This window comes from Mirounga angustirostris, unplaced genomic scaffold, assembly GCF_029215605.1.
Source record: "Mirounga angustirostris isolate CCGP_5_RB_7025 unplaced genomic scaffold, mMirAng1.0.hap1 SCAF_9, whole genome shotgun sequence".
Lineage (NCBI taxonomy): Eukaryota > Metazoa > Chordata > Mammalia > Carnivora > Phocidae > Mirounga > Mirounga angustirostris.
The window spans coordinates 87,114,428-87,140,915 of NW_026991717.1; the positions used below are offsets into that span (position 1 = coordinate 87,114,428).

At 37.1% G+C, this 26,488-nt stretch overlaps 1 protein-coding gene across 1 annotated transcript in view; it reads right to left on the reverse strand.

The window, feature by feature from the left end:
- Window positions 1-834: 834 nt before the first annotated feature.
- The window catches only part of FBXO33 (F-box protein 33), a 34,109-nt gene continuing 8,455 nt past the window's right edge, over window positions 835-26,488 (reverse strand). Inside the window, exons 2-4 of the mRNA XM_045900760.3 lie at window positions 5,702-5,812; window positions 4,478-5,163; window positions 835-2,885 (exon numbers count right to left, since the gene is read on the reverse strand). Coding sequence (XP_045756716.1) covers window positions 2,614-2,885; window positions 4,478-5,163; window positions 5,702-5,812 — 1,069 coding nt within the window. The 3' untranslated portion in view covers window positions 835-2,613. The remainder of the gene's footprint in view (window positions 2,886-4,477; window positions 5,164-5,701; window positions 5,813-26,488) is intronic.

Genomic DNA, 26,488 nt, shown 5'->3' on the forward strand with positions numbered 1-26,488 from the left:
ACATGTTGATTCATTCAAAAGAGATATGCCTAGAAAACAAGGAAGCAGTAGGTATAATGACAGTTGCTTGTGAACACTAGATTATTCCAAGGTGAGGAGGCAGTGTCTGAAAGAAGAGTGAGTGTCTGGAATGATTAAGGAAAGACAGATGAAGGAAAAGAGCCATTTTCTATCTCATAACTGATAGCTATTTGTCTCAGCAACCAAGAACAGAGATTACAAAGCCAAACTAAAGCAATATAGGGGTTTATGAACTGTTTAATACGGGCATACTGAAGTATTTTTGCATCCAGTATAGGAACTGTAAAAAGTTCTTATAGTCTATAAATTATGTTTTACCATATCAATAATGTTCTAAATGCATAATACACTTGGGTTTTGTGCTAACCAGTCTGTTTGCTTTTAAGCTTGTATTTTGCCAAAGTTAGTTAAAAAAATTAAAACCCTTCAAACTATTTAACCTAAGACTTTTTTTTTTTTTTAAGATTTATTTATTTGAGAGAGAGAGAAAGTGCATGAGCAGGGGGAGGAGGGGCAGAGGGAGAGAGAGAGAGAGAATCTCAAGCAGACTCCCCACTGAGCATGGAGCCCGACTCGGGGCTCAGTCTCATGACCCTGAGATCACGACCTGAGCTGAAATCAAGAGTCAGATGCTTAACTGACTGCACCACCCAGGTGCCCCTAACCTAGGACTGTTTATGAAATATTCCCAAATTTCAGCTTTGCTGCACCAGACTACAACATAGCTTACATGATTACACATGATATAAAGATTATTACAGTTTAACACTCAAAGTTTTCATGCTTTGTATACAATAAAATATATTACAATGGTCACTTTTTAATGCTTTATTCATTGATTAAAAGAATATACATTTAACATAAACCATTCAACATCAGTCATCAGGTCAAACATTCAGCTGGTTTCCTTACAGTTTCTGTCAGGATTTATTTTATCTGATCACATTTATAAGATAAAATCTCACCACATCTGGCATTTACACACACTGTGCCAGTGGATTCACACTACTGATGTACATATAAAATCCTCATGGTATGTGCTCACTGGAGACAAAACAGTGCACACCTGTCAAAAGGTCATTTTAATATAAGATGGTAAAACCATTTGTAAAATACATATAAACTTTTTCCATAAATAGAATCATATCTGGACATCTGTTGCATAAATTGTGTTTCCAAAGCTTACGATAGAGCAGCCAGGTCTCAGCACTGCTGGGCACCCACGTTGGCTACTTACTTTATTATTGCAGACTGTCCTTTAACATTAAATGCACAACATTCGTACCACTTAAAACTGGGGTCAGGTGGAAGTCTCACAGAGACCACGTCTGTACCGCGGTTGCCCTGAAACAGTTAAGTCGGCTTTTAAAGCCTCTCAGATATAACAAGGTTTTAAAACATACTTCATGGAATGTTCTTCATGTATCATAGCAGCTCATACCTGTGATAGAACAAGCTTTCAGTTTTTCCTTTCTTTCCTTTACATTCACTATTCACAGTGAAACAGGTGCATGGTTTTTTTTTCTTTTTTTTTTGTTTTGTTTTTTCAGAGTTCTGAGGTTGCTGACTGAGCCACAGCACAGCTGTGTACCACAGGTCGAAATTCGACCTTAAATATTACAATCTAGCAGTATCTGGCTGGCCAGAGTGGGCCGGCCCCTGCCAGCATGTGGGCACTTCTTCAGTTAAGTCTATTCTTTGGCAGCTGACACGCGCGCTGACAGAGAAAAATCCAGTGACTCATTGCTAGGGATTTCACGACTAATGTGTGTTTGCAAGCATGTGTGTTTACAACTGTGTTTTTTTATTTTCTTTTAAGGAGGTTTTTAACCTGGAATACAGTTTCTTCCTCCACTATTTGAAATCTGGGCTAAAAAGCTAACTTGAATGTATAATGTAATTGATGAATAAAATTATGTCAGATGTAGTTTTAAAAAAAGTCTAACAATTTGAGTATTCATGTTTATGTAAATGCATTTTTTTAAAAAAAGGATTAAGCAGTGTTCTAACCTAGTACTATACAAAATTCAGAATGGTAATTGGTGATCTCAACTATTATATATGTAATGAAAGTTAAAGTCTTGGCTTTTCTGTTAGAGATAACTCATTTGGGATCATACTATCCTCCCTTCTTCCATTTCAAATAAAAATTAATGAAATGCTATCAGAAGCATGAATGCGGTGCATTGCATACAAATCCACCAGGCTATGGATATATATCTATATATGTATAAAAATATTTTGGCTCCTGAGCTCTGAACTCTGACACACAAAGAATAAAAACATCAAAAGGCAGAGTAACTCAGTGAAAAATAAAGTTAGCCAGCAACCTCAGACAACCTTCGGTTGTATATCCTTAAGGTGTGATAACAAGTCCATTAACCGTGAAAGCCCTACACATTGTCACTTTGAACTTCTAAACCAATACCCGACTACGTTCTTTGATCAAGAAGTAGAATATACATATATAATTCTATGAAGCTAATACTGATTAAACACAGCACAAAGGGATTAAATTCACACTACTAAAAAAAAACATAATAGGACCCTACTTGCATATGTAACCACAGGAATTGTACATTTAAAAAAAAGCTAAATGTCTTCGCTGAAGCTTTGCATCTCTCTGTAAAAATGACGATTTGGTTCAGTGAAGACACTGAGTGATTCGATGTCCATGACAGCGTGCCAAGGTTGACCCAGGCCCAGGGATACCTGCTCAATAAGGTTATGCACTGGATCCACATCCTGGTCGGCCAGTTCACCTTGGTCAAAATCAATGCTTTCTTCAGTGACTTCAAGTACTTTGAGATCAGAGCCACGAAGACGAGCAATGGCAATGAGGTTGTGCGCCCACACTGTGTAACCTTCAAAATAAACCAAAGACAAACACTGTCATTTCCTTGCATTTTATTTTATCTATTTGATAAGTTAGTCTTTTCCACAAACTTGTATCTCACTGACCACTTTGGTCCTTTTCTTTTAAAAATATACTGAGATTGGAAAAGGAAGTATGATTGTTTAGCTAAAAAAAAAAAAAAAAAGACTAAGTTTGATATTGTTTCCAACATCACTGTGGCTGGTGAATTGGTAGGTGCTGTAATCCTATTCCGATATCAGTACATTTAGTAAGATTGAAGACATTTAAGGTAAAACTTTATAGCTTTGGATAGTGCTGTATCATAAACAAATTTTTATTTCATATATGTATCCATTAATGATACATAGGAAACTTATTTTTAGTGAGTAAAAAATCCTCTCCTATGATGCTTCACAGTCCAAAGTTAAGAAGTGACACTCTAAACTGTTAATTGCCAGTAGAAAATATGTAAAGTATAAAACAGTCATGGATTACCTCTGGGAATGAATAAAGGGGAATGGGTATAGGGGCTTCAGCTGTATTTAATATCTTATTTCTTATTTCTTAAAATAAAAGCTTAGACTGGCTGAAATTAACCTTTAATATATAGTGTTGGGTAATCTTATAACAAGCTGAAATGCATTTCTTTGCTGCTACCTCTGATGACTGGCCAAATTATAAAGCAAAACTTGAAAAGCAAGACGCACACTTTCCTGCATTAATGCAGGCTAAAAAATTAATTTAAAAAACAAGGAAACACAACTAAAAGAGTTTAAGACATTTGTATAGTCTATTTTGTATTCTGTAAATATCTTACATGTTCCAGAAAAGGAAGTAAAATGTTCTTCTAACTTGTCAGAATAGCAACTCTCTCTAAATGAAAATAGTTAACATTAAGATGAAAGGCACCAGTAAGAAAAAAGCATATACCCAATCAATGGAATCATCATTTAAAAAAATATACAAATTAATATGTTAATATCTAGAATCTAGAAGATGAGGCAGCAAGCAAGAAAGAAATCATACTTTCTCTTCCTTCTGTATTATGTTTTTAAGAGATCTTGTGATTAGAGGAAGAAATATATCTACTGCAAGTAGATATGTTTTCTTCGATAGATCAATTAATTTCAAATGCCATTCTCATGAAATACCATCAATCACATGGTGGAAGAAAAAAGTAACACGGAAGCCGGAGCAAGAACACTTAAGAGTAGAGGGACGCCTGGGTGGCTCAGTAGGTTAAGCGTCTGCCTTCGGCTCAGGTCATGATCCCATGGTCCTGGGATCGAGTCCCACATTGGGCTCCTGCTCAGCAGGGAGTCTGCTTCTCCCTCTGCCCGCCACTCTCCCTGCTTGTGCTCTCTCTCTCTGACAAATAAATAAAAAAAAATCTTAAAAAAAAAGAACACTTAGAGCTATAGTAATATGACTTTCTACTTGTTAAGTGGTATATCTTATAAATTATTAAAAAGTATAAAAACCTGCATTTCAGCTTTTTAGATTACTCAACACTATAAATGTCATTGCTATCTTTTTACTGGTTTAAAATATTTTAGATGTAATATAAATAACAAATTAAACTGAGCAAAAATCACCTACCGTGAATTGCCAGAAGAGAGAGCTTTGTGCACCTCCATGCTAATAAAACCAACGGATCTTCATTTCGGTTGTCACTAAGATCTGGAAAACCAGACGTGTCAATTACATCATTCATTAATATAAAATGAGTGAGGAACTTATCATACTGCCTGGATATAAGATCAACAATAGCTCCTGAAACACAAGTGATGTAGCTGTCAAAATGAATCCTCTCTAGTGGTATACTGGGTTTCAGAATCTTTAACATATCTTCACTCTTGATATCAAAGGCCATTATGTAGACCCGAAGGCTGGTGCTCTTCCGTGACAAGGCTTTCCAATGCTCATCATTTGGCATGTTGTCCAGAGACTTGTGCATCACGGAGACATTGTGGACCAGGAGAGACAGTCGCTGCAAAGGCACATGGTTGCTATCGGTTAAGACTCTTGCCATCTCAGCTGTAAAGTCACAGAAATCCAGGGCAAGTGAGCGCAGATTCACGAATCGCTCCAGTTCGACTGTGGTGATAAGGGTGCTGTTACCAGGAATATTGTTGTCCAGCAAGCTCAGGTGCTCCATGGTGTTGGCAATAGAGTTTGAGAGAGATGACAGGGATGTTGGGGTTACTATTTCCAGCATAAACCCACAGGACAGCCATTTCAGTTGCCTACTATTACTCAGTATTTCTTCGAACAGCTGCTGAATTCTGTATGGAAAACACATGCCACAACGATCCTGTTAACATTTAGTGCTAATCTTTTAACACCGACTTTTGAAACTGGGCAGTGAAATGGCATGCAATGTTGAGATCCATTTTCTCTCAGTTAATTTCTAACCAACCCCCAAGTAGTAATATCATAAATACCATTAAAATTCACATTCAAATTTAATGAATAAACTGTATCAGACCCATGGATATATTAAACATATAAAAATATGTTCTTCACCCAAGGAAAGCAGCATTTTGTACCAGTATGGTAGAAAAGACTGATGATATGCAATTTATGTTACAGTGAAGGCAAGCAGAAAAATAAGTTTTAAATAGCAATAATTACCCAGCAAATTCTCTGTCTTAAAGATTTATAATGTGGAATAGCATATTTCATAGGTAAAACATTTCCAATTTACAGGACATATGTTCTTTTTAGAAAAAATACTACTCTTCTGATTGTATCTTACAATTTCTCAGAAAAAAACTAAAATTATTATTAGCGTAAGCCCCCTTCCACAACTATGTAACTTACTGTTTAATTTTTTTGCCATCAGGATCCACCTTGCTGAGGTATGTATTTGACAAACTTCCTTGCTGTTGTAGAACACTTATGTCTCCAAAAAGGCTAAACTTCTGGAGGTTCCTACAAGAAAAGTAATTTAAAATAACTAATATATGAAAATATAAATACTAAAAATAGAAATGTAGAAGGGATATCTACAAAAGTTTCTACCTTATAACTCACTTAAAATCCACTTAAGTACTTTCAGATTGCTTTTTACATACAATGAAAAACAACATAATACAGGAGAAATAGCAAAAGTTTTATAGAATGAGGACTGAGGTATAAAGCTTAGTTCAGGAACTCAGTATTTTAATGACCATGGAAAAATGTTCATGCATTGTTTCCCTGATTTTATTTAGTTGTCTATGTTCTCTTGCATGTAACTGAGCTTCTTTGAGATGATTACCTTGAATTATTTGTCAGGCAATTCATCTCTATTTCCTTGGGGTTGGTTACTGGAACTTTATTAGTTTCCTTTGGTGGTTCCATGTTTGCCTGATAATTTTAATGATCCATGTAGCCTGGAATTGGTGTCTGAATTTGGAGGAACAAACATCTCTTCGAATTTTTGTAGGTTTCTGCGGGTAAAGATCTCCTCCTATTGGGTCTCCAGACTGATGAGACTGCCTCTAGGACCGCAGTCAAGTTAGGCTGAGGCCAGGTCACATGGCTGCTGCTGGGCCTGCACTGGGGTCTATGGTTTGTGGACCCCATTACCAGACACTTGGTGTCTGATCTCTTGGCAGACAGGATTGCCTCTGAGTCCTTGGTCAGTAGGGCTGGTGCTGGGACAAGGTCTGCTGTTAGGTCCGCAGACAGCTGGCCTGTTACTAGGTGTGTGGGCAGGAGTGGTTTCTGCTAGATCCCTGGGACGGCCCCTGTTCTGCCCCTGGGTGGGTCTCAGGGAGGGCAGGAGTGCCTAGGATTACAGCTGGGAGGGGCTAGAACTGAGTGTCAGGGTTGTTTCAGGGTCCAGAGCTGGGACCAGATTCTGCAGACCTGTCTCCCGGGGCACTGACAGGTACGCCATCTGCTGGGTTTCTAGATGTGTGCGACTGCCCTAAACCATGGCTGAGTGAGGATGGAGTTGGTTCACAGGGCTGCTTCAGGATCCATTTAGACCAATGTTGGTGGGTTTGCCCTGGGGCACAAATAGGTATCTCCCAATAGGTTCCTGGGCAAGTAGGAATGCTCCTGGATCATAGCTGTACACAAACTTGAATTTTGTATTGCCTTGATTAAAAATCCCTAAGGGATCATACCCCTACTGGCTATAAGAAAATGGCAAATGGCTAGCTTGATACAATGAGAGACTTCAAAATTTGGTTCAAAAAAACCTATACTGGGCTACTTACTATTTTTTTCTTTTTTAAGATTTTATTTATTTAACAGAGAGAGACAGAGCGAGAGAGTTCGGAACACAAGCAGAGGCAGTGGGAGAGGGAGAAGCAGGCTTCCTGCGGAGCAGGGAGCCCGATGCGGGGCTCGATCCCAGGACCCTGGGATCATGACCTGAGCCGAAGGCAGATGCTTAACGACTGAGCCACCCAGGCGCCTCTACTTACTATTTTTTAAATGTAATATTATTCACTCTCCTGGTCTGCCTGGTAAATCTCTATTCAGCCTTCTATACCTGAATGCCACTCTACTAAAGTCTTTTCTGAGTCCATTCTCTCAGCCTCTGTAGATTTAGCCATTCCATGGGACTTTGTAAAATGCTTTTATTAAACTAATATGCTTTACTGTGATTTGTTACCTAACTTTCTCATGAGAGGGTAAACTCCTGTTTCTTATAATACTTTTGGGCACAAGACAGGTGTTCAATGAGTATTTGTTAAACAAATGAATACTTTGGGAAGGTAAGTTCAGGAGTTACCTAGATAGAAATTGTAATCAAGACCATAATATAAATGAGAACAATGGGAAATAGATACATAAGGGGAGGTGGGCCTGGGATAGATTTTGGAAAGATAATCACATCATATGGAGCATTATTTTAAGGGTAATGTTTTCAATCAATTAAAAAAAATAAAGTTTTCTTCTGGATAGATCTATGTAAAGGGAAATTAAAGATGAGTTTATGAGTACTGACAGCTATTCCAAATAATTATGTCCTCCATTACTTTGACTGTGTTTCTTATCAGGAGTTCTTTTATGAAATAGAGAACTAAATCTGCCTTAAAGGGGAAAAAAAGACTAAGTAAAAGGTTAGCACCTCAAAGGGCTTAGAAACACTTCTTCATATATTTCCATAGAATAGTAAGGCGATAAATATCAGGTGAGTAGAAAATATTTCACTAAATTTACTACCAAGATACCCCCATAAAAGTATTTAAATTTATTATTTATAAAAAGATATTGATAAAAAAATTTTTCACAAATAAAAAGACTTTTTAAGGGACCCATGATAGATGGGGACCAACCTGAATTATTATTATTATTATTTTTTTAAGATTTTATCTATTTATTTTACAGAGAGAGACACAGCGAGAGAGGGAACACAAGCGGGGGGGTGGAGAGGGGAGGGAGAAGCAGGCTTCCCGCAGAGCAGGAAGCCCGACTGGGGCTCGATCCCAGGACCCTGGGATCATGACCTGAGCCGAAGGCAGATGCTTAACGACTGAGCCACCCAGGTGCCCCACCAACCTGAATTATTAATATCATAGTAGTAATATTCTTCCTATCATATTCTAAATCTGCATCATTCAATATAGGAAATATAGCTACTAAATACTTGAAATATGGGTAGTCAGAACTGAGATGTGCTCTAAGTAGAATCATGGAACACTACATCAAAAACTAATGATGTAAAAATAAAATAAAAATAATAAAAATAATACATTTAAAAGACTTAGTACAAAAAATATAAAATCTCATTAAATTTTTTATACTGATCACATAATGAAAAGGTAATACTTGGATATATTGGGTTAAATATATTAAAACTAATCTCATCATTTCTTTTTACTTTTTAATGTGGCTACTAGAAAAATTTAAATTACGTGTGTGGTCTATATTGTATTTTTATTGAACAGTGCTGCTCTAAAGAATATAATGTACATATTCTAGTTTTCTGGTTAGCTTCATTTAAAAACATACTGTCATCAGCAGAAATATAATTGAGTATATATAGCTAATACTACTGTTCTTATGGTTAAAATATTTAGTAGAAGGTCCACACTATTTTTCAGCTTTCTTTCTAACTCTTAAGACCAATGACTAGTTTTTAACTATAAAAAAGTAGGAGTTGACTTCAGAAAATGTTTTCCATAATTAAAAAAATATCCTACAACCCCAAACATATCTTGATTATACTGCTAATGTATGTTGCAGATATTATAAAGTACACAGAAAAACACACAGTCTTCCCCCATTTCTCCCATTAACTCAAATACAAACCAAATCCATCCCTTGAAAAAAAGTGCAAATGATCAAGAAGACAACCATTTTGAATGAATGGAGCAAATAAACTCACCTTTCTTCACCTGTGATGTCATTTCTGACTTTCCATTTACTATAACTCATTTATTTTGAAGACATCATATTTAATTTCCACTGTCTGTATCTCAGACCTGGAAAAATGCAGCCTGCCAGCTATGACTGATTCAAAAGCAAATCCTCCCATAGGAGAGAGGAATCCTCATTTTCTTATTCTCTTGAGAGAAACAGGAATGGAAAAACATATAGGCAGGGGAAATGAAATTAACCATGGATTATATATTTCCTCTAAGGGGCAATTTTTCTCCACTTATTTACTATAATAAGGCCCAGAGAATTTAGGATGACTATGCTGGTGTTTATTTTTTTAGTTTTCCCAAACATTTTAATCTATATCACTGGCATCAGGTCTGGATGTTCCTTTTTTTCCCACATTGTGGTGTCCCGGCTACAGTGGAGAGAGAGATCATCCACATTCTCCAGGAGATCTATCCTCTCTTCTGTTCTCTAATCTCCTCTTTTTCTACTACTTCAATTCTTTTAGTCCAAAAACTTCCTTAAGTATAATATCAAAGACTCCTACTTATCAAGGTGCCACAACAGAACAGGGAGTTAATTTAATGAACTGTGGTTTTAATTTTGCTGTACTATATGTGGTAAATAAAGAACACCTATCTCCTACTGATGGAATATAAAAGTCCTCATAAATTAAAAAAACAAAAGCAGAAGAGTGGTCTTTCACAATCATGGCTAATAGCCAAGACTATTAACAAAAAGTTTTGACATTTTGGCAATTCTTGGCATAATGGTGACTGTATCTCCATCATAGTTACTAGCATTTAAAATTAAAAGTAGAGTTTAATAAAACATTGCCCCAATTAATTTGTCCCAATTAATCTGTTTAGATTTACTGAATATAAAACAAGTTTTTTCTACCTCAGCTTTCCTTTTCAACTGTGACTAAGATATTCTTGCAATGTCATTTTCCTAAGCACTTAAATTTTATTGACAAGCAGCACTGAATTTCTTTAGCTACTCAGCAATTTAAAAATCCTTATCATTCAGACCACAACTCAGTGCTTCCATATGTAATCAAATAACCTAGATAATATTACCCAAAAATGAACTTCACAATTCCACTACAAAATTGTGTATGAAAGATTTTGTCCATTAATTTTAAGTCCCATATCACACTTATCCCTCTCCAGTCCAATAGCTTTCCCTAGCTGGAATCTATTTACCAAGTAATGCTCATTGCTAAGCTCACACTGTTAAGTAATGATGCCCAAAAGTGTTAAATATCACATTTGCTTGGCACAAATATTTAAGTATATATAATTCTTTCTCATATACTATCCACACTGGTCTGAATGAAGTACTTAGTGTCACTTATTGGACAATCAACATAAACCACATTATAATCAGCAAGAATAATGTTATCCAGATTTTTAAAGGGTTGCTCAGGAGAAATAAAAGTAGTGTGGAAAGAACAATGAGTGAGAAATCAAGTGTCCAAAATGCAAAAAAATCCACTGACTGCAGTTTTCTTACTTGTGAAATAAAAGTTTTTAAATTATTATTTTTTTTGCTTTTATTTACTTTTTTATTCTTATGTTAATCCCCATACATTACATCATTAGTTTTAGATGAAGTGTTCCATGATTCATTGTTTGTGCACAACACCCAGTGCTCCATGCAGAACGTGCCCTCCTCAATACCCACCACCAGGCTAACCCATCCTCCCACCCCCCTCCCCTCTAGAACCCTCAGTTTGTTTTTCAGAGTCCATCGTCTCTCATGGTTCGTCTACCCCTCCGATTTCCCCCCTTCAAGTTTTTAAATTACTTAAAAAGACAAAAACCTATCACATTAGCAACCCTAATTTCTTCTAAATATGATACTTTAGTCATGTTATTTGAAATCTTGCACACAAAAGTAGGTAAAAGGAGAAGCAAAATTAAGTACATTTATGTTAGGGCCAACACCTAATTTATTTTGGGCCTAGAGTGCTGTCAATTTTGTTGGCAAGTCTTCAGATTCAAAGAAAAGCACTTTTCTATCAGAAATGTCACTTTTCAACCAACCCAAGTCACAGCTATCAACCACCACCACCACAAAAAAAATATATATATATATATAAGTTACAAGGAGTTTCTCAATTTTTGGTGGAAATAAAAATGTTTTACTTTGGAATTTTTTTTTTTAAGATTTTTTATTTATTTGATAGAGACACAGCGAGAGAGGGAACACAAGCAGGGGGAGTGGGAGAGGAAGAAGCAGGCTTCCCACTGAGCAGGGAGCCGGACGCAGGGCTTGATCCCAGGACCCTGGGATCATCACCTGAGCCGAGGGCAGACACTAAACAACTGAGCCACCCAGGCGCCCTTACTTTGCAATTTTTTAAAGAACTTTGTCATATATATAGCATTTTATTATCCTAAAAAAATCCTAGCTGTACCTTTTCTCTACAAAAATGCTGGATTGTCTATTGTCTTCTCAGTTAACCCCTCAAAGAAAATAAGGCCTCTTAAATTTGGCACTTTAAGTTTTTTTTTTTTTTAAAGATTTTATTTATTTATTTGACAGAGAGAGGCAGTGAGAGAGGAAACACAAGCAGAGGGAGAGGGAGAAGGAGGCCTCCCACTGAGCAGGGAGCCCGATGTGGGGCTCGATCCCAGGACCCTGGGACCATGACCTGAGCCAAAGGCAGACGCTTAACCGACTGAGCCACCCAGGCGCCCCACTTTAAGTGGTTTTTATGCTGTTTTGGTATTGTTCACATTAGCTCACAAGGTAATCTTAATTTAGGATTTTTAAAAGACAATTTACTTTTATATTTTCAGGCTGTATTTTTTGGTAAAACCTTCATTTTTTTAAAAAGATTTTTATTTATTTTATTGAGAGAGATGATAGAGAGAGAGCATGAGAGGGGGGAGAGTCAGAGGGAGAAGCAGACTCCCTGCTGAGCAGGGAGCCTGATGTGGGACTTGATGTGAGACTCAATCCCAGGACTCCACGATCATGACCTGAGCCGAAGGCAGTCGCTTAAGCAACTGAGCCACCCAGGCGCCCTGGTAAAACCTTCATTAACACCTAGGTAAAAATGTAAGCGAATGGGCAAATTTAATTTACATTGTTGGGTTCTTTCACAGATAACTTGGTATATAAGATTAACTTAAGGGGCACCTGATACACCTTATCAGATGTATCATTTGAAAATATCTTCTTCCATACAGTAGGTTGCCTTCTTGTTTTGTTGATGGTTTTTCTCACTGTGTTTTGGTGTAGTCCCAATATTTATTTTTTGTTTTCCTTGCCTGAGAAGACGTATCTTGAAACATGTTTCTGTGGCTGAAAAGAAATTACTGCCTATGTTTTCTCCTAGGAGTTTTATGGTTTCAGGTCTTACACTTAGGTCTTTAATCCATTTTGAATTTATTTTTGTGTATGCTCTAAGAAAGTGGTCCCGTTTCATTCTTTTGCATGCAGCTGTCCAGCTTTCCCAGCACCACTTGCTGAAGAGACTATCTTTTCCCCATTGTATATTCTTGTCCTGCTTTGTTGAAGATTAATTGACCATAAAACCATGGGTTTATTTCTGGGCTCATTCTTCATGTTATGGACTAATACACAAAGTGTTTGCAATATAAACAATTTTAGGGCTAATCATCCCTTTGGGTTATGGAGTTTACTTCTCTGAAACCGAATTGTCAGAAGATGCTTTATTGATATAGTCTTCTTTTAGAGAATTTTAAACATACGTGTCTGTGTGTACACACACACACACAGACACATATACACCTATCTTTTAAAATTGATTTTTAGAGCAATTTTAGATTGATAGCAAAACTGATCAGAAAGTACAGATTTCCCATATACTCCTTATCCCCACACATGTACAGCCTCCCCCATTATCAATATCACTCACCAGAATGGTACATTTTTAAGCAAGGATGAACCTACTCTGACACATCATAATCACCCAAAGTCCACAGTGTAACTTAGGGCTCACTCTTAGCGTTGTACATTCTACAGGTTTGGACAAACGTGTAATGACATATATCCATCATTATAATATCGTACACAGTTTTTCACTCTTCTAAAAATCCTTTGTGCTCTGCCTAGTCATCTTTCTCTTCTCCCCACCCCCGGCAACCACTGATCTTTTTATTGTCTTCAGTTTTGCTTTTTCCAGAATATCACATAGTTGGAATCATACAGTATATAGCCTTTTGAGATTGCCTTCTTTCACTTAGTAATATGCACTTAAGGTTTCTCCATGTCTTTTCATGGCTTAATAGCTCATTTCATTTTAGTGCTAAATAATAATTCCACTGCCTGTACGTACTAAAGTTAATTTATACATTCACCGACTGAAGGACATCTTGGTTGTTTCCAAGGTTTGGCAATTATGAATAAAGATGCTATAACCATCTGTGAGCAGGTTTTTGTGTGGACATACGTTTTCAACTCCTTTTAGTAAATACCAAGTAGGACAACTGCTGGATTGTATGGTTAACAGTATGTTTAGTTTTCTAAGAAACTGCCAACTTTTTTTCATAGTAGCTGTACCATTTTGCACTCCCTCTAGCAACAAGAAGAGTTCCTATCACTCCACATCTTTGCCAGTATTTGGTATTGTCAGTATTCTGGATTTTTACCTTTGTAGTGCATGACAGGATTTTGATGATGTGAAAAATGAACAAGGTATAATATTAAAGGAAAAAGGTACAAGACCACACATAGATTATTATTCCAGTTTTGCAAAGATACATCATATTTGCCAGTGATCATCTCTGGTGAATTTTTTACTTTATTTTTCTTGTATTTTTTTTAAGAGTTTATTTATTTATTTGACAGAGAGAGAGAGAGCGAGCACAAGCAGGCAGAGTGGCAGGCAGAGGGACAGGGAGAAGCAGGCTCTCTGCTGAACAGGGAGCCGGACGCGGGGCTCGATCCCAGGACCCCAGGATCATGACCTGAGCTGAAGGCAGCCGCTTAACCGACTGAGCCACCCAGGCGCCCCTCTTGAATTTTTCAAATATTCTATTTTACAAACAAATATTACTTAGGAATTCACAAAAGCAATTTATTTATTTGAGTATAGGTGACACACAATATTACATTAGTTTCAGGTGTGCAACTTAGTGATTTCACAAGTTTATACATTATGCTATGTTTACCACAAGTATAGTTACCACCTGTCCCATTACATCATTATTACAATATCCCTGACTATATTCCTTATGCTCTACTTTTTACCCTTGTGACTTACTCATTCCATAAATGGAGACCTGTATCTCCCTCTCCCCTTCACCCATTTTGCCCAACCCCCTTGCCCCCGCCCCTCTGGCAACCATCAGTTTGTTGTTTGTATTTACTGTTTCTTCATGCACTTCTTTTAGATTCCATTTGTGAGTGGAATCATATGGTATCTTTCTCAGTCTGACTTATTTCACTTAGCATAATACCCCAGGTTCATCCATGTTGTCTCAAATGGCATGATCTCATCCTTTTTTATGGCTGTCTAATACTCCACTTTGTACATATATGTATATATATGTGTATATGTATATATATATATATCACATTTTCCTTATCCATTTATTTATGGACACTTCCATTGCTTCCATTCCTTGGCTACTGTAAATAATGCTGCAATAAACAAAGGGGAGCATATATCTATATAGATCTGTCTATCTACATATATATTTATCTTCCTCAGGTAAACACCCAATAGTGGAATTATCTGATCATATGGTATTTCTATTTTTAGTATTCTGAGGAACCTCCACACTGTTTTCCACAGTGGCTGTACCAATTCACATTCCCATCAATTGTGCAAGAGGATTCCTTTTTCTCCACATCCTCACCAACACTTGTTGTTCTTGTCTTCTTGATTTTAGCTAGTCTAACAGGTATGAGGTGATATCTCACTGCAGTTTTGGTTTGCATTTCCCTAATTAGTAATGTTGAACATCTTTTCATGTGTCTGTTGGCTATCTGTATGTCTTTGGAAAAATGTCTATTCAGGTCCTCTGCCCATTTTTTAATTGGATTTTTTTTTTTTTTTTTTTTTTGGTGTTGAGTTGTATTTAGTTCTTTATATATTTTGGATATTAACCCCTTATCAGATATATCATTTAGAAATACCTTCTCCCATTCAGTAGGTTGTCTGTTTTCTTGATGGCTTCCTTTGCTGTGCAAAAGCTTTTATTTTGATGTAGTCCCAATAGTTTATTTTTGCCTTTATTCCCTTGCCTTAGGAGACATATCTAGAAAAATATTGTTATGGCTGATGTCAGAGAAATTACTACTTGTGTTCTCTTGTAGGATTTTTATGGTTTCCAGTCTCACATTTAGGCCTTTAATTCATTTTGAGTTTATTTTTGTGTATGGTGTAAGAAAGTAGTCCAGTTTCATTCTTTTGCATGTAGATGACCAGTTTTCCCAACATTGTTTGTTGCAAAGACTATCTTTTTTCCCATTGGATGTTCTTTCCTGCTTTGCTGAGGGTTAATTGAGCATATAACTGTGGGTTTATTTATGGGTTTTCTACTCTGTTCCATTGGTCTATGTGTCTATTTTTGTGCCAGTACCAGACTGTTTTTACTACAGCTTTGATTTATAACTTGCAGCCTGGAATTATGTACCTCCAGCTTTGTTAATCTTTCTCAGGATTGCTTTCGTGGTTTGATACAAATTTTAGTATTATTCTAGTTCTGTGAAAAATACTGTTGGTATTTTAATAGGGATTGCATTAACTCTGTAGATTGCTTTGGGTAATACAAACATATTGACAATATTAGTTCTTCTAATCCATGAGCTTGGAGTATCTTTCCATTTCTTTGAGTCATTTTCAGTTTCTTTCATCAGTGTTTTATAGTTTTTACAGTATAGGTCTTTCACCTCTTTGGTTAAGTTTATTCCTATGTATTTTATTCTTTTTGGTGCAACTGTAAATGGCGCTGTTTTTTTAAAATTTCTCTTTCTGCAACTTCATTGTTAGTGTATAGAAATGCTACCAATTTCTGGGTATTAATTTTATATCCTGCCACTTTACTCAACTCATTTAGTATTTCTAGTAATTTTTTGATGGAATCTTTAGGATTTTCTATGTATAGCATCATGTTGTCTGCAAGTAGTGACAGTTTAACTTGTTCTTTACCAATATGGATGCCTCATTTCTTTTTCTTCTCTGATTGCTATGGCTTGGATTTTTAGTACTATGTTGGGAGAAAAGTGGTGAGAGTGGACAACCTTATCTTGTTCCTGACCTTGGAGGGAAAGCTCTCAGTTTTTCTTTTTTTTTTTTTTAAAGATTTTATTTATTTATTTGAGACAGAGAGAATGAGAGAGACAGAGAGCACATGAGAGGGGGGGAGGGTCAGAGGGAGAAGCAGGCTCCCTGCCGAGCAGGGAGCCCGATGCGGGACTTGATCTAGGGACTCCAGGATCATGACCTGAGCCGAAGGCAGTCGCTTAACCAACTGAGCCACCCAGGCGCCCAGCTCTCAGTTTTTCACCACTGAGGATGATGTTAGCTGTGGGCTTTTCAAATATGGCCTTTATTATGTTGAGGTATGTTCCCTCTAACACTGTTTTGTTGAAAGTTTTTTTTATCATGAATGGATATTGAATCATGTCAAATGCTTTTTCTGTGTCTATTGAAACGATATGACTTTTATCCTTCATTTTGTGATATAGTGTATGATGTGATTGATTTGAGAATACTGAACCATCCTTGCATCCTGGGAATACATCTCACCTAATTGTGGTGCATGATCTTTTCAATGTATTGTTGTATGCAGTTTGCTAATATTTTGTGGAGAATATCTGCACCTAGGTTCATCAGGAATACTGGCCTGTAGTTTTTTCTGTGGTGTCTGTACGGGTTTGGTTATTAGAGTAATGCTGGCTTTATAGAATGTATTTGGAAATTTTCCTTCCTCTTCTATTTTTTTTTTAAATACTCTGAGAATAGGTATTAACTCTTTTTAAAATGTCTGGTAGAATTCGCCTGTGAATCCATGTGGTACTGGACTTGTATTCTTTGATTGTTTTTGAATATTGATTAAATTTCATTACTTGTAATCAGTCTGTTCAGATTTTTTATTTCTTTCTGGTTCAGTTTTGGAAGATTATATGTTTCTAGGAATTTATCCATTTCTTTTAGGCTGTCCAGTTTGTAGGCATATAATTGTTTATAGTATTCACTTACAATCTTTTGTATTTCTGTGGTATGAGTTGTTACTTTTCCTCTCTCATTTATTTTTTCTCTCATTTCTGATTTTATTTGGGTCCTTTCTCTTTATTTCTTAATGAGTCTGGTTAAGGGTATATCAATCTTGTTTATCTTTTCAAAGAATCAGCTCTTGGTTTCATTGAGGTTTTTGTTTTTAAGTCTCTATATCATTTACATCTACCATGATCTTTATTATTCTATAAGTTGCGTAAGATCTATATTATGGTAGATCTTTATTAAACCTTTCTTCTACTCACCTTGGGTTTTGTTCTCTCTTTCTCGTTCTTTTAGGTGTAAGATTAATCATTTGAGTTTTTTCTTGTTTCTTATTTCTTAGGCCTGTATTCTATATACTTCCCTCTTAGAACTGCTTTTGATGTGTCCCAGAGATTTTGGATCATTGTGTTTTCATTTTCATTTGTCATCATGTATTTTTTGATTTCTTCTTTGATTGTTTCATTGACCCATTGGTTGTTTAGTGTCATGTTGTTTAGTCTCCACTGTATGTGGGTTTCCCTGTTTCTTCCTTGTGATTCATTTCTAGGTTTATACTGATGTGTTGGAAAAGATGTTTGCTATGATTTCAATTTTCTTAAATTTATTGAGACTTGTTTTATGGCCTAGTATGTGATCTCTTCTGGAGAATGTTCCATTTGCACTTGAAAAGAATGTGTATTCTGTTGTTTTTGGATGGAATGTTCTGTATATATCTGTTATGTCCAGCTGGTCCAACATGTCATTCAAAGACATTGCTTCCTTATGGGGGTGCCTGGGTGGTGCAGTTGGTTAAGTGTTCAATTCTTGGCTTCAGCTCAGGTTGTGATCTTAGGGTTGTGAGATCAAGCTCCATGTAAGGCTCTGCGCTCAGCACAGAGTCTGCTTGAGATTCTCTCTCCCTTTCCCTCTGCCCGTCCCGCTCATGTGCAGTCTCTCTCTAAAATAAATACATAAAATCTTTAAAACAAATCAAAACAAAACCAAAGACATTCCCTTATTAATTTTCTGTCTGAATGATCCATCCATTGATGTAAATAGAGTATTAATGTTCTCTACTGTTATTGTATTACCATCAATTTCTCTCTTTATGTACATTAATATCTGCTTTATGTATTTAGGTGCTCCGGTATCAGGTGCACAGATATTTACAATTGTTATATCTTCTTGATGGATTGATTCCTTTCTTCACTATGGAATGCCCTTGTCTCTCGTTACAATCTTTGCTTTAAAGTCTGTTTTCTCTGTATAAGTATTGCTACTCCAGCTTTTTTAAACTTTCATTTACATGGTGAATGTTTTCCATCCCTTCACTTTTAGTCTGTAGGCATCATTAGGTCTGAGGTGAGTCTCTTGTAGGTAGCATATAGATGGGTCCCATTTTTTTTTTTTAAAGATTTTATTTTATTTATTTGACAGAGAGAGAGAGAGACAGCTAGAGAGGGAACACAAGCAGGTGGAATGGGAGAGGGAGAAGCAGGCTCCTGGCCGAGCAGGGAGCCCGATGCGGGGCTCGATCCCAGGACCCTGGGATCATGACCTGAGCTGAAAGCTGACACTTAATGACTGAGCCACCCAGGCGCCCCAGTCCTATTTTTTTTTTTTTATCCATCCCACCACTCTATGTCTTTAGATTGGAGCATTGAGGCCATTTACATTTAAAGTAATTATTGATAGGTATGTACTTATTGCCACTTAAAAGTTTTTCTTATTGGTTGTTTTTGTAGTTCTCCTTTGTTCCTTTCTTCCTTGCTCTTTTTTTCTGATTGATTAGTATCTATAGGGTTTTATTTGGCTTTATTTCTCTTTACTTTTGGTGTATCTATCGTAGGTTTTGGGTTTGTGGTTACCATGAGGTTCATCTATGTTACCTGAAGTAAATAGCAGTCCATATTAATTTGATGGTCATTTAAGTTCAAACACATTCTTAAAAGAAAAAGATTTTTTTCTTTTTCCCCTTCTTTTCTCTTTTTACTCCCTTCTCCACTTTTTTTTTTAAGATTTTATTTATTTGTCAGAAAGAGAGAGCGCGTGTGCATGCAAGCAGGGGGAGCAGCAGAGGGAGAAGCAGGTGAAAGAGAGGGAGAGAGAGAGAGAGAAAGAACACACAAGCAGGGAGAGCAGCAGTCAGAGGAAGAAGCAGGCTCCCCAATGAGCAGGGAGCCTGATGTGGGACTTGATCCCAGACCCCTGGGATCATGACCTGAGCCGAAGGTAGATGCTTAACTGACTGAGCCACCCAGGTGTTCCTCCTTTCTCCACTTTTGTGTATATGTCATATTTTATGTGTTTTTATTCATTTTTCTTATGTTTAATTATGGCCATTTCTTTTCCACTTAAAAAGAAGTCACTTTAACATTTCTTACAAGGCTGGCTTAATGGTGATAAATTCCTTTATCTTTTCTTTTCTGGGAAACTCTTTATCTCTCCGTCAAATCTGAATGCTAACCTTGCCAGATAGAATATTCTTGGTTGTAGGTTTTTCCTTTTAGCACTTGCCACTCTCTTCTGGCTTGCAAAGTTTCTGCTGAAAAATCAGCTGATAGTCTTATAGTTTTTCCTTTCTAGGTAACTTTGTGTTTCTCTCTAGCTGGTTTTAAGATTCTCTCTTTATCTTTAACCTTTGACATTTTAATTATTATGTGCTGTGGTGTGGACCTCCTTGGGTTCATCTTGTTTGGAACTCTGCTTCTTGACTTGGATGTCTCTTTCTCTCCCTAGGTTAGGGGAGTTTTCAGATATTGCTTCTTCAATAAGTTTTTTACACCTTTCTCCCTCTTCTTCTGGGACCCCTATAATGTGAACACTTGTTCACTGGATTTTAAGGGATCTCTTAATCTGTTCTATTTAAAAATTTTTTTAATTTTAAAAATTAAATTTTTTTTCCCTCTTTTTGGATGTTTAGCTTGTGTGCTTTCTATTATCCTGTCTTCCAGACTGCTGATATGTTTCTCTGAAAACCTCTAAACTACTGTTGATTCCCTTTAGGGAAAAAAACAAACACTGACAACTCAATGGCAGCTTTCAAATATATTGTGATCATACAGTGAAGCCAAGAAAACTGCATATAGCCTCCAGGTGGCTCACTATTGTTTCAGATGGTAAAAACAGGACTGAAAAGAACATCTGGCAACAACACTAGAATAGAATATACTGAACCATGGCAATAAACAGATGCCTCATTTGGAGGCCATGAGATAATACCAGTAACTAGGGAATTGTGCCACATAATCCTTTTACTTAAATATGAAATCTGACCTACTTTTTATTTATTTAGTTTATTTACTCATTTATCTGTTGTCGAATCAGCAAATGAACTAAAAAAACAAACAGGGTTCTTTCCTGCACAATGTCTATAACATGCACTTGCTCAAAAGACATGTAATAAAAACATATTGGGAAAACATTACAGTTGGTTACAAAGTTTTCTTTCATCTCACTTCTTCAAATTAGTTTAGCTCTGTTCCTAAGGTAATATTAATAGTATACAACCTACTTACTATTACTAGTCCTTCTTGCAACACATCTTAGCTCTTTTTTTAAAAAAGATTTTTTATTATTTGAGAGACAGAGAGAGAGAAAGACAATGTGCATGAGTGTGTGCAACAGTGGGAGGAGGGGCACGGAAGAGGGAGAAGCAGACTCCCCACGGGGCAGGAAGCCTGATTCGGGACTTGATACCAGGACCCTGGAATTACAACCTGAGCCGAAGGCAAATGCTTAACTGACTGAGCCACCCAGGTGCCCCTGTAACACATCTTAGATGTGTTGTGAAAGCACAAAACCATAAACAATGTTTGATAATCAATCTCCTGAACCATGCAATAGGCCATACTACTGCCAAAAGAGAATGAATTTCTTCAACCTAATTGCATTTTTTTAATCCTATTTCAAAAAGCCATCAGTTTTAGATCTAGAGCTGTCAGATAAATATTAAGAACTTACAACTTAGAAACTCAGCCTATAGACTTCTCTCCTACTCTTTGTTCATTCAATTACTAAAATATGTATTATGTGTCAATGATGTGAAAAGTTATGGCAGTTAAACTCCCAGTGTCCATGAGTGGGTTAGTCTCTTGGCATAGAAATAAAGGTTTTAAAAGGACTCATTTAAAAAAAATTGGATGAGAATAAGGAATTATTAATAACTTTGTTAGTGTGTATTAATGGCATTGTGTTTATGTAAAAAAAAAACCCATAATTTTCAGAGCTTTATACTGAAGTGTGTAGTGTAAAAGGACATTGATATCTTGGATTTGTTTTAAAGTACTTCAGTAAAGATAAAATGAATGCAAATGTGGCAAAATCCTTAAATTACTGAATCTGGGTGACAGGTTGGTTCATAGTGTCTATTTTTTGTGTGTGTTACAAAATTTCATTAAAAAAATTAGAAAACCAGGCAGTAATTTCTCTGTATAACTAGCAAGTTCACTTAACTAATCTGTGGTTCAGTTTTAGCGTCTGTAAAATAGCAATCACAGACCTGTACCTCTGAAAAATAAAGCGCGGGAAATCGAAGGGGTAGACAAACCATGAGAGACTATGGACTCTGAGAAACAAACTTAGGGTTCTAGAGGGGAGGGGGTGGGGGGATGGGTTAGCCTGGTGATGGGTATTAAAGAGGGCACGTACTGGGGTGCCTGGGTGGCTCAGTCGGTTAGGTGTCTGCCTTCGGCTCGGGTCATGATCCTAGGGTCCTGGGATCGAGCCCCACATCGGGCTCCCTGCTCCACAGGAGGCCTGCTTCTCCCTCTCCCACTCCCCCTGCTTGTGTTCCCTCTCTTGCTGTCTCTCTGTCAAATAAATAAATTAAAAAAAAAAAATCTAAAAAAAAAAAAAAAAGAGGGCACGTACTGCACGGAGCACTGGGTGTTATAAGCAAACAGTGAATCATGGAACACTACATCAAAAACTAATGATGTAATGTATGGTGATTAACATAACATAATAAAAAAAATAGCAATAATAATGGTACCTACCCTTATGGTTGTTTAATACTGTTGTTTCTCTGGGAAAACTAGTTTAGCATTTTGTGGGTTGTTAAGAACATATCTACTCCTACATCAAAAACTAATGATGTAATGTATGGTGATTAACATAATAAAATTAAAAAAAATGCAAAAAAAAAAAAAAAAAAAAAAGAACACATCTACTCAGCTCTCTGCAGTCCTGGCAATATGCCTGGACCTTACCCAGGCCCATGACTGTTGTGGTGACTCTAACTGGAGTTTGATATCAGGAGGGTGATGGCTTGAGAAGGTAGGTCTAAGCTATGGAAGATCAAAGTCTCTTGCCTCAGGTGACTACCTTTCTTCTTAGCCTTGAAGCAAAATTGTCCTTTTGAGGTTTCTAAGAGTGAGATTCTGATTATTTTTTCAAGTAACTAGCAACATCTGAATAAAAGGTAGCTCAATTCTGCCCTTGTTTCCTCCCCTTTTCCTTGTCCACTGAAGAGATGTAATAGAAGAGTACACATGATGAATGTCTGGGTAGGAAAACAGATTTATCTGGGCTTACGGTTACAGGTGATGAGACCAGTGATTTGGGGCAAAGAACCCTTGTGCAGAGTACTACCTGCTTCTTCCTTTCCACTTAGTCCCATCATCTTGAGCCTGTAACTCATATGAGGGCCAGACTTAAGCAAATTCAAAGTAGTAATGGGTTTAGGGCGCCTGGGTGGCTCAGTCGTTAAGCGTCTGCCTTCGGCTCAGGTCATGATCCCAGGGCCCTGGGATCGAGTCCCACATCGGACTTCCCGCTCTGCGGGAAGCCTGCTTCTCCCTCTCCCACTCCCCCTGCTTGTGTTCCTGCTCTCGTTATGTCTCTCTCTGTTAAATAAATAAAAACCTTTAAAAAAAAAAAAAAAGAAGTAATGGGTTTATATGAAGCAGGAAGTGAGGGAGGAGAAAAGAGGGAAAGGAAAATTCCAAGTGACTGCAGTAAGGAAGACCAGGAAGTTTCTGGAGCAATTCAACAGACTGATCAAAATTTACATAAGGCCTATATGAACAGGGCATTGTTTGAAAGTATTTCGTGGTACAAGGAGCTAAATAGCAAAGATAAGCCATGTTTTCGGAAAGCAAACTGTTCATACCTAGGTATTTTCTTTAAAAAAAATACATAAATCATTAACACAAAAGGAAAACAAAATGAATAAAAATAGCCAATGGAGGGGCGCCTGGGTGGCTCAGATGGTTAAGCATCTGCCTTCGGCTCAGGTCATGATCCTAGGGTCCTGGGATCGAGTCCCGCATCGGGCTCCCTGCTCGGCAGGGAGCCTGCTTCTCCCTCTGCCTCTGCCTCTCTCTCTCTCTGACTCTCATGAATAAATAAATAAAACCTTTAAAAAAAAAAAAAGATTTAAAAAAAAAATAGCCAATGGAAAAATATTTTTAGACATATTTAGAGAGTAATTAAAAGGACACTGTAATATTCATTAAACAGTTATGTCTAATTTTTTACACTTACATTCTATTTCTAGAAGGCATCCAGATAAAAATACAGAATCAGACTACCATCACTTTTACTGCTCCCACACTGGTCCACAGCACCATCATCCCTTGCCTGGATTACAGTAAAGGCCTCCTGGCCCAGCCTGTTGCTTCTTCCCTTGTCCTGCTACAAACTATTCCCAACAGAGCATCTGGAATGTTCTTCTTTTTTTTTTTTTTAATCCTTTAATTTGAGTAGACACACAATGTTACATTAGTTTCTGGTGTACAAAATAGATTTAACTTCTCTATACATTATGCTAGGCTCACCACAATTGTAGCTACCATCTGTCAACATACAATGCTACTGCAATATCATTGACTATATTCCCTATGCTGTGCCTTTTATTCCCATGACTTATTCATTCCATAACTGGAAGCCTGTATCTCCTGCTCCCCTTTACCCATTTTGCCCATCCCTCCATTCCCCTTCCCTCTGGGGGAAGTTTGTTCTGTTAGAATGTTCCTTTTGAAATATTAGATCCTGTCACTCCTCGGTTCAAAACTTTTTCATGGCTCCTCATCTCAGAGTAAAAGTCAAAGTCCTTACAAGAGCCTAATAATGGGCTACTGATTTCTACTTCATCTTCCCCTTTATGTGGTAGGCAGTGTTCTATATCCCAAGGCATTTCCTACTATTTTACTCAAGCATGCCCCTGGTCAAAGTCCCACAGTAGAGCTTCTCCACTTACTGCTACTTACTCTAGGAATCTCTTCCCAGAGAGACACAGAAGGCTGCTCCCTCCCTTCTTTTCTCAAACAGGTTGTGTGCACTTAACTTTTCAACAACAGTTTCAATATATGTATAATTTTCATATACATATTTAAGTTGTATGTTTTGCAGCATGTATACTGTAAATATATATATTAAAATTCCACTGAAAAGAGGTATCTTTTTACTTTTTAGCATAAAAATTTCCCTATGAATTAAACAACCATCACAACTTTTATGATGCCTTTTATAAAAACTTATACATATACAGGCATACCTCTGAGACATTGTGGGTCTGGTTCTAGACCACCACAATAAAGTGAATATTATAATAAAGCCAAGTCAAAATGAATTTTTCGGTTTCCCAGTCAGGACATATACAAGTTATTTTTATACTATATTGTAGACTATCAAGTGTACAATAGCATCATGTCTAAGTGTACATGACTTAATTAAAAAATACTTTATTGCTAAAAACCCATTATCTGAGCTTTCACCAATTTTTTTTTTTTTTTTTTTTTACTGGTGGAGGGTCTTACCTCCATGTTGATGACTGCTGACTGATCAGGATGGTGGCTGCTGAAGGATGGGGTGGATGTGGCAATTTTTAAAATAAGACAATAAAGTTTGCCACATCAATTGACTCTTCCTTTCACAGATTATTTTTCTGTAGCATACAAGGTTTGATAGCATTTTACCCACAATGGAGTCAATCCTCTCAAACCATCCTGCTGTTTTATTAACTAAGTTTATGTCATAGTCCAAATCTTTTGTCACTTCAATAATCATCACAGCATCTTCACCAGGAGTAGATTCCATTTCAAGAGACCACTCTCTTTGCCCATCCATAAGAAGCAACTCCTCATTCATTAAAGTTTTATCACGAGATTGCAGCAAGTCAGTCATGTCTTCAGGCTCTACTTCTACTTCTAGTTCTCTTATTATTTTTCCACCACATCAGCAGTTACTACCTCCACTAAAATCTTGAACCCCTCAAAATCATCCATGAGGGGTGCCTGGGTGGCTCAGTTGGTTGAGCGACTGCCTTCAGCTCAGGTCATGATCCTGGAGTCCCAGGATCGAGTCCCGCATCGGGCTCCCTGCTCGGCAGGGAGCCTGCTTCTCCCTCTGACCCTCCCCCCTCTCATGTGCTCTCTGTCTCTCTCATTCTCTCTGTCTCAAATAAATAAATAAAATCTTTAAAAAACAAAAAAACCCCAAAAAACCCAAAATCATCCATGAGGATTGGAATCAAGGTCTTCCAAACTCCTCTGATGTTGGCTATTTTTGACTTCTTCAAGTGAATTATGATTGTTCTTAATGACATCTAGAATGGCGATTCTTTTCCAGAAGGTTTTTAATTTACTTTGCCCAGATTATCAGAGGAATCATAATTCATGACAGTGAATGCCTTACAATATGTATTTCTTGAATAATAATACTTGAAAGTCAAAATTACTCCTCGAGCCAAAATATAAGTTTTTTACTACAGAATGGATGTTGTGCTAGCAGTCATGAAAACAACACTGAGGGGCATTTGGGTGGCTCAGTCATTAAGTGTCTGCCTTCGGCTCAGGTCATGAACCCACATGGGGCTCCCTACTCTGCGGGAGGCCTGCTTCTCCCTCTCCCACTCCCCTCTGCTTGTGTTCCCTCTCTCACTGTGTCTCTCTCTGTCAAATAAATAAATAAAATCTTTTAAAAAAAAAAGGAAAACATTGATTTCATTGTACAGCTCCATCAGAGCTCTTGGGTGAACGGTGCATTACCATAAGCTATAATATTTTAAAAGGATTTTTTTTTTTTTTTCTGAGAAGTAGGTCTAAACAGTGGGCTCAAAATATTCAGTAAACCATGTTGTAAACAGATGTGCT